The 8,811-nt window shown below is 34.2% G+C and overlaps 1 protein-coding gene across 4 annotated transcripts; it reads left to right on the plus strand.

Annotated features, from left to right (window-relative positions):
- LOC107002840 (translocation protein SEC62) lies at positions 1–6,650 on the plus strand. 4 transcript variants are annotated; one of them, XM_015201024.2, is made up of 5 exons: positions 1–229; positions 2,120–2,434; positions 3,372–3,573; positions 5,208–5,436; positions 6,249–6,650. In XM_015201024.2, the coding sequence occupies exons 1-5, from the start codon at positions 152–154 to the stop codon at positions 6,487–6,489; spliced, it is 1,065 nt and encodes a 354-aa protein (XP_015056510.1). In that variant the 5' UTR covers positions 1–151; the 3' UTR covers positions 6,490–6,650. The 4 variants fall into 4 exon arrangements, with proteins under 4 accessions (XP_015056510.1, XP_015056511.1, XP_015056512.1 ...); XM_015201025.2 differs by having other exon boundaries at positions 27–184; positions 2,114–2,434; XM_015201026.2 differs by having other exon boundaries at positions 30–184.
- Positions 6,651–8,811: the final 2,161 nt, after the last annotated feature.

Here is an 8,811-nt window from a genome sequence, read left to right on the forward strand (position 1 = left end):
CCCACCCCCCACCCCCACCCGGGCGAGTAGCGTTACGACAGGATAAAAGTGCTTTGTATTTCTTCTTCTGCAATACCCCGCTCTACAAACAAGAAATCAAAGAAAACCGCCCAAACACAGGAAGATAAAAACACACACAGAGAGGAGAAGGATGAAGAAACCAGGCGGAGCAGAGAAGAAGAAGGTAAGGAGATCTCAAAGTCTGCAATCCAACACTGATACTCCTAGGGTAATTTATTCTAATTTAATGGAAATTACACCATGAATATACACAAATTTTAACTTATTTTTCTATGATTTTGTATCTAAAACTTTTAATTCTGCCTAATTTCGATTTTGGGGAAATGGGTTTTGTTTAATTGGAGTTTCTCTTGCTTTGCCCACAAATAATTTGGGTTTGGCGATCGATTTTGGGAGTATTTTTAATCGTATTTATGGGACCCAAAAAGGTCAAGGGTTTATAAAAAGATGGGTTTCTTTATTGGAATTTATCTTGAATTTCACACAAAATGATCTTGCTTGAGGTAATATGGATTGCAGGGTTCCAAAGTTATGTTTTTTTTTGGAAATGGGTCTGTTAATTTCTTGAATTTCCCTCTAAATTTGTGGAAATGTTCTGTTGTTAAGGAATCCCTTTAAATTTGTGGAAATGTTCTGTTGTTAAGGAAGAAATATGAATTGTATATTGTGGGAGGTTGAGGTATTGGGTTCAAGATCTTGTCAAAGTAAGGAACTAAGGGTTTTGTGTGAAATTTTATATGTACATTTTGGAAATTTATATAAAGGAGAAAAATAGACAAAGTTGTATAGTGATTTTGATTGTTATGGTTAAGTCACGGTGACAGACTTTTTTGAACCTAAAGTGCTGGCGTTCTCCCTAATAGTGTGTTATGGGTGGTTCCACTTCTGTTAGTTGGAGGTATGAATGTTGCAAATATATTTCTAAGGATTGAAAAGGACCCTTTGGTTGATTGGTTCATTTTAACATTAATGGATTGAGGATGATATTGTGACCTTTTGTGGAGATGAGAGGATTTTGAAAGGTATTTGCTAAACTTGCATTGATCGTATGATAATTGACGCGTCTTGAATTGTTTTTCCAACAGCGTAGACAGAATTCACTTTAGATCTGTGTAGTTAATGTGTAAATCGATCTGCTCTATACAGTAGATACTATTATGCTCCTTTAAGGAAAGTTATAGGAATATGTAAATATATTTTCTAAATAGCCTGAGAATAACTATTGAATAAGACTAACAGCTGTTGGATTTTTCTCATATAGAGGATATCAATAAAGTAGGATTTCCTGTAGGATAAAGAATGACTTAATCTCGATATTCAAAGAAATTCACCTTTCTAAATATATTGGATGTTACTAGATCCTTGAAATGAAGTAACTAAAGCCAGCTCAATTGGCTACTTATCTTTTTCTTTTTGGTGTGTGTGTGTGTGTGTGTGTTTTTTTTTTTTTTTTTGGGGGGGGGCGGGGGGGCTATCACAATAAAAGCATCTCTGAATCTGACTCTATTTTGCTCTCATAATTGTTTTGTTTGCCCGATAAATCTCATAGAGTTTGCTCTTTGCTAGTTATTAATTTATTCTTGCATCAAAAGGGATCAGTTTGTACTCGAGAATGTGATGATGCTGAATTAAGATACTTTCCTCTTTGTACTAGGACATCACAGATCCCTTGAACTGTTGTTAGGGAAGTTCGGCACATATAGGGGAAGTGTTGTGTTAGGGAAGTTCGGCACATATGTTTCTAGGGGAGTGTTGTGTGTATGTTTCTGGACCTTCTAAAATGTGTTCAGAACGTAGGCTTTCCATCACTGGTATTTTCTGTCTCTTCCATACTTTCTCATCTGCTCATTTAAGAGGGAAATGACTTCCTTTTTTTTTTGGTTGTTATGACCATCTTGCTAACTACATCTTGCTAACTACACAGACTATAGAGATAACTTAACCATATTGGCACCCTTGAAAAAAATGATAAAAAATAGAAGTTCTTGTCATTGAATATATTGATATGTGGCCAGCCTCTACCTTCCTCCTCCTGCCACTCTTTCTGCCCTTTTTATTTTGTGATGTTCATATCCATGCTGTTCACTTTAAGTTTCAGAAGCAAGCTGCGCCAAAGGATGTCTTCCAGGCATTTGCTGAGAAAGCTAGAGACCATAAGGACTTGGTGTCTCGTTGGGCTGTCCTACAGGAAACACGGGTGGAGTATTTCAGGGGAAAAGATTTTGTTAGTTTTGTCAGAAATCATTTAGAACTGAAAGACATACTCGAGTCAGACAGAAGTTTGGAAGCTGAAGATATTGCCAATATTCTGCTTAAGAAGAACCTTTTGGTCCGATGTGGTCGTGTGGTAAAAACTGTCCGTCCTGGCAAGAAGAAGTTATCTACCTTTCCAGCACATTTAGAGATATACCATGTGAGTTTCTTTCTGGATTCACTCTATTATTACTAGTGATTTTGAGAAGTTTCTGGCATCCTCTCAACCTTGTTTCTACTTTCTAGTCACTTATAAATATCTGTATTTTTGTCGCATCATAGATTAACAATGGCCTTGAAATTTGTGTATTATCTCAATCGAATAGTATGATCATAATATTGCGATTCCAATAGAAAGAAGAAAGATCAGATATTTACCTTTCCATTCTCCACTTGAATTCTAGGTTTATCTGAAGTGGGGCCATGACGTTCATCTAAGCCACAATCATGCACCGTGCTCTTAAATCCTTTGTCATTCACATCCCCTAACTCTAGACATGTACCGAAATCCTAAAGTTAAATAATGTATCATAAACCCTGATAGTTACTACTTTTAGGGCTTCTCTAAGAATAAATATTGATCTTTCTGCAAATTTAGCTTATAAATCATGCTAATCATCTCCCACTGATTAACGGAGGCTTTCCTTATAGACAAATGAATCATCACAACCAAAAGGAACCAAAGACATCATATTCTCTATCCTTTAATCTGTAATTTTCCACTCTGATTCTAAATCTTTTCCTTTTATAAATCAGAAATAAGAGCGATCACTTCAATAGAGATGCTATTGTGCTGACGGTCACCATCATTTGCTGATGACTTGTAGGGTTGTGTTAGTTTTCCTCTTTCTGTAAGTAAGCTATTGCCAATTTCCAATTTCTATTGCCCTAAGTGGAAAACAAAGTCTACACTCTATCAAAAGCTAGACATCTGATTATGGTGTATTTGGTGCATTCTCTTTGGGAAGCTTATCCTTATCCTCTTTAAACGTTCTAGACTTGATAAACTGAGTCTTTTATATGTACCCTTAGAGTAATGCGTTTTACATGGTTCTCTTGCAGTTTTTGAGGTTATGCTTTTTCACCTATGTATGCAGGATCAAGTATTTTCTGAAAATGATGCCTTCTTCGCATGGACATTTGTCAAAAGAAGGCCCCTATGGCAAACACTTCTTTCATTCTGCTGGCCAATTTTGACACTAGCGATCTGCTTGTTTCCTGTGTATCCTCATCAGGTCAAACTGCTTATCCTCTACTCATGTGCTGGTCTCCTCCTCCTTATACTTTGCCTACTTTTGTGTAAGTTTCTGGTGCTTTACAGTTTTATTCACAAATCTTCTGTTATTTCTTTATTTTCTTTTGATGTTAAGAGGAGTATGATGACGTGTTGTTTTCTCATAAGTATTAACAAGTAGCTAGCTGTTCTTATATATCATATACCAAAACCAAGTATTTTATTGGAATGACTAAAACAACAATTTCAGGATGTTGACTTGAGTGAACATATAGTATAGGGTTGCACTATAGAGTTTTATTTTGGCTTCTTGATCTGTTGATATTGCTGTTGTCAAGTTGTTTCTTTGACCAGCTCTTTTGAAAATTGTGGCACATATTTGTGGTCTGAAGTGATTCAGTTCACAGTTTTTTAATTACTAGTGCATAATGAGTAGATTGAAGTGAAAAAGTACCTAGTTGCTTGTTTCTTTTTTTGGTGTTCTTATCCTAGCAACAATATGTTTTTTTGTATTAAATACATCCAGCTCACTCTCAAAATGCATTGAATTGGTCTAAGTAGCAAAAATATAGGATACGGGTGTCATGTCAGACCATCATGAGAACACCAGAATTGGAGATAGCGATGCACAGTATTTAATCTGAGATATGTAATTTATAGCAACCTTAATTAATTGACAGAACATTGCAAGTAGTATTAATATCAATGAACTATTCCTGAATATATGGGTCCTTCCCCACCACATATTTAGGCACATTATATTATAATGCAAACAATGTTATTAAAGGCTCATTTCATTACAGTGCAAACAAATTTATTAAAGGTTCATTTGAGCCGCTTTTAAGCCCTAAGCTCAGTTAAAGCCATGTTCTGTGCGTAAGGCCCTAACAGACGTTGGACTTGGCTCTTTCGCTTTTGGATACTCTGAATGCAAAACAACTTGGTTGTGTACAACGCATACAAGTCTCGAACTAAATAAAAGGAGCAAGTATCAGGAACTCGTAAAGAAGAAAATGCAAAAAAGCACATCGCAATCATTCTGTAATTCGTAATCCTTGATTAAAACCTCTAAATTGCTACAAATTCCAACCACCACCATCCCAAACAAAAAAAATATAGCAAAAGTGTAGGCCAAAAAAACAATGATATACAATTAAAAAGGAAAACATAATAGCAGTAAGGGATAAATACAAAACAACAACATACCCAGTGTAGTCCTGTAATGCCACAAGTGGGGGAAGGATGAATACAATCAGCAAAGCAGAGCGAAAGTGCAGGGCATTACACTAAGTAAGAGAAACAAAAGGCAATAAAATTGTAACCGTCTTCTTTTGTTCTTCAACTCAATCTTCTACCTCCATTATTGAGTTGTAAAGGCTGTAGATTGGGGAGTTTTTCACAATGTGTTAGGCTGAACAGTTGTTGTTTCTGAGTTCTTCTTGGTTATTATTCACTGTATAGGTGCATAAACCAGTCCTGCATTATAATCCCTGCATTACTCGACCGTAAACCAAATGACCCCTAAGTTCACTCAAGCCAACATCCCAAAACGATAAAGTATTTGGTTTTTGTTTGATATCAAGTCATGCTGATCTAACCTTGTCTAGTGTATCTTCGGAATACTGTGTATTGATTGCAGTTGTCGAGAATGAACATATATATACTTTTGCTTATGAAAAGAATATGTTGATGCTTGCAGTGAGAGGCTTGGTCTTTGGTGCTCTTTGGATTCTTCTTGGAAAACGTTTCTGGTTATTCCCCAACATTCTTGCCGAGGAGGCAACACTCAAAGAATTGTTCCAGTTTTGGCCCCAGAAAGATGAGGGTGAGCGACCTAAGTGGACTGCGAGGCTCTTCTATGCAATTGCAGGTGTGGTGGTTATTTCAATACTAAGGCATCATGCTCCTGATGAGGCTGCAAGAGCCAGGTTCGCTGTCTTGCACTTGTACTCTAATGCCTTTATGATGATTTATGACATTCAGATTTAGTGGGGAGAAAATGTGATCCAGTTATATAAAGTTGAAATTCTGTTTTCTTCTTTGTCAACTTTGATCTGAAGTTTTAATATAAAGATGTGTTACAATATTTTTACAATAGAAACTTGCAGTCATGTTTAAATATATTAAGCATAACTGCAAGTTTAATTTATCGAACCTAGTTTCATAAATTTGCCAAGAAAAATGGAGTAAATCTTTAATAACACCTAAACCTTCCCTTCCAAAAGTTTTGTGCTGGAATTCCACATGTAATAGTGCGTTTAAGGCCTCCACAGCCTCATTTTTCAGTTTATTTATTTATTTATTTAAAAAGAAAAACCTAATCTTTCCTTCCGAACAAAAATAAAATAAAATAAAAAAATTCATTTCAAGTAATCTAACTGAATTTTTTGAGTTGAACTACAAAACAGGATTGAGTCCGATTTTATTATTATCTTGAATTTTCAACGAGTATGAAAGTAAATGAAGAACAAATAAAAGATGAACAGCTCAACTTATGTTATTTGATGTATTCATAAGTTACAACACTGATATCTGCCGGCTATATCAGCTAATATTTTGGGACTTGGTTTTGTAATTTTAAAATTGATCTGGTCAGCCTGTCAGCTTCTGATGAAGTTTGTTGTTTATTGTGCCATACACTCATTTATGTCATCAAGAGTCTGTCGATTTGTTTTCCAAGGAAACGACTAACGAGAATGTTTTGCACAATGGTATCTGAAACTGATTTCCTTTCTTGCAGGTATCAAAAGCGGGTTTCTAACATTATAGACGATGTGCTCGAGTGGTCTCCAAGTCTAGCTTTGTCAGGCATGATAGAAAAGCAACCTGTGGTGAACATCACCGAGCCTATTGACAATGTAACTGATAGCAAGAGTAGCGATGAGAAGCTATTTTCCTCGGGTGATCTAGATGATGAAACCATATCCAATGAAGAAGTTACTGAAAATACAGAAGACAGTGATCATCACCAAAACATATAATTTATAAATGTTAGAACATGTTGTACCCAAAGATATAAATTGTTAGAACATGTGTTTTCAAGGTAGCAGCTCGAACACAATGAAGTCATTGTGAGTAACTCTATTGGTGTAAAATTTGATATTTTGGATATGATACAGTGCTTCATTTTGGGTGGATAGGAGCTGCAATCTCCAAAATAAGGGTTCAGACTTCAGAGAAGTTGATTAAACCTGTGGTCCCTTGTTGAACCCTTCTTCGGTTTGCAGCTACAATATGCTGGGAACAAAAGTGTGTGAGATAAGCAAAACATGTGAGAGTGAGGAAGATGAAACTTCTTTTTTTTTTTTTTTTTAGAGAAAAAAGACGTGATTTATGCGGGGTAGTTTGTTTGCACCTCGACTAATTCAACTAGATACTTATTATCTCTTAACATCAATAGATATAACGGGTTAGAATGAACTTTATGGTGTCTAACCACTTAATTGACCACTAGGCCATCCTAATAGGCCACACCCTTGGGAGCTAACTTAAATACTAATTGTTTATAACCACAAATTGTTTATAACCAAAGTAAGGGTCGCTACTCTTGTGAAAAACTTCTATGGCATGGTTCATTGCTTTAACCAAAAAAATTGGATAGTTAATATATAAAAGAACGAGAAATGATCGTTTTTAGTTTTTTTCTCATCTTTGTTTGTTGCTTGTTTGTGTTGCTCGTTGCAGCACAAGCTCGTCTCTTATTACTATTTGTGTCCAATATATGTATGACATTGTTCTTCTGACCATATTTCTGACCATATTGATGATGAAATTCAGTCTCTGAATATTTATACATAGATTGTTCGATACCCTTATCAACGAGCTTGGTCGAGACATTTTGGTCATTACAACGACAATGACGATGTTGCCGATGAGTTGAAAGAACAAGACAAAGTTGAAGTTTCTTCTGGCCGAAAAGGATATCAATAGCTCGCTCAAACCTGTTGGTGGTCTAAGGTCAAAATCAAACTAAAGGGCTTTAAGAAAATCAAAAAATTATGAAAGTTTTTATTTTAAATCTATTTTTATAGATTTTTGAGATGCAAAGTTATTAATAATTTTTGTATAGTCAATCTCTTCTAATAATTCTTTTTCAATCATAATATAGCCAAACAACTCGATCTTTCTTTAGACATTGTTGATCTTAAATAAGATTTTATTATTTTTAAATTTGAAAAACTTTTTTTTCTGCTAAGACAATTAACATTATTCTATGAGTATTGTATTTTAAAAAAGATTCTAGTCTTTTTATTTAATTGAGTATTTCAATTAAAGATTCAAGTCTTTTTATTCAGGAAATCCAAACTTTTATTTAATTGAGTATCTCAATTAAAGATTCAAGTTTTTTTCTTCAGGAAATCCAAACACAACAGTGTCATTTATGAGATATTATTAGATGAGGATAGTCACCAATTCATTTATGAGATATTACATGATAATAATCATTATTTCATTTATGAGATATTAGACGATAATAGTCATTATTTCATTAACAAGCTTCGCATTCTACTTGATGAGCAATACTGGTAATAATATAAAGGAAGCTTTGCATTCCACTACATGACCAATATATACTAGTAATAATATTACTGTGAAGGCCGTTCCATATTCTACTATATGAGCAATACTAGTAATAGTCTGAAGGTTAGAATATCTGATGGCTTCAAATTTTTAAAATGTGCATACATGATATGATATATAAAAGATCGAAAGGGACTTTTTGTAATATGCAAAAGTGATGGAATATTTCGATACTTTTCTGAATGTATATAGATGAGTCCGGAGCCTAAAAGGTACAAAATATTAACAAAAATTCCAAAACGGTATATAAAATTATATATTAACCAAAACGGTAAAATCGCTGCACCAACAGCAACTTACCCCACAGGAAAAAGCAAAATCGCTGTCTCTGCAGCGATTTAAAAAAAATAAATAAAGAAATCGCTGCCGGGGCAGCGATTTCATAAAGTTTTTTTTAAAAAAAAAAAAAAAAAAAATTGAAATCGCTGCTGGGCAGCGATTTCCTTATTTTTTTTTAAAATCGCTGCCTGTAAAAAAAAATTATCTATAAATCGCTGCTTAGGCATCAATTTCATTTTTTTTTTTTAAAAGTCACATTTTATAGAATGTGGATTCTTTTTTAATAGTAGATATTATTAGTTTTATGTAATTATTATTTATTGGAGTGTCTGCTTTAGAAAATTCGAATACTTAATAAACTAGTTCTAATATGTACACCTTTAACATTATACATCGTAAAAAAGTTAAATTTTAAAAATTGAAAAGTATCACGTGAAATAAAA

This window comes from Solanum pennellii, chromosome 11 (assembly GCF_001406875.1).
Source record: "Solanum pennellii chromosome 11, SPENNV200".
Lineage (NCBI taxonomy): Eukaryota > Viridiplantae > Streptophyta > Magnoliopsida > Solanales > Solanaceae > Solanum > Solanum pennellii.

Coding starts and splice junctions, on each gene's coding strand:
- LOC107002840 (XM_015201022.2), top strand. CDS start 152: ATGAAGAAACCAGGCGGAGCAGAGAAGAAGAAGGTAAGGAGATCTCAA. Junction 3,574..5,207: donor TATACTTTGCCTACTTTTGT/GTAAGTTTCTGG, acceptor TGATGCTTGCAG/TGAGAGGCTTGGTCTTTGGT. Junction 5,437..6,248: donor GATGAGGCTGCAAGAGCCAG/GTTCGCTGTCTT, acceptor CCTTTCTTGCAG/GTATCAAAAGCGGGTTTCTA.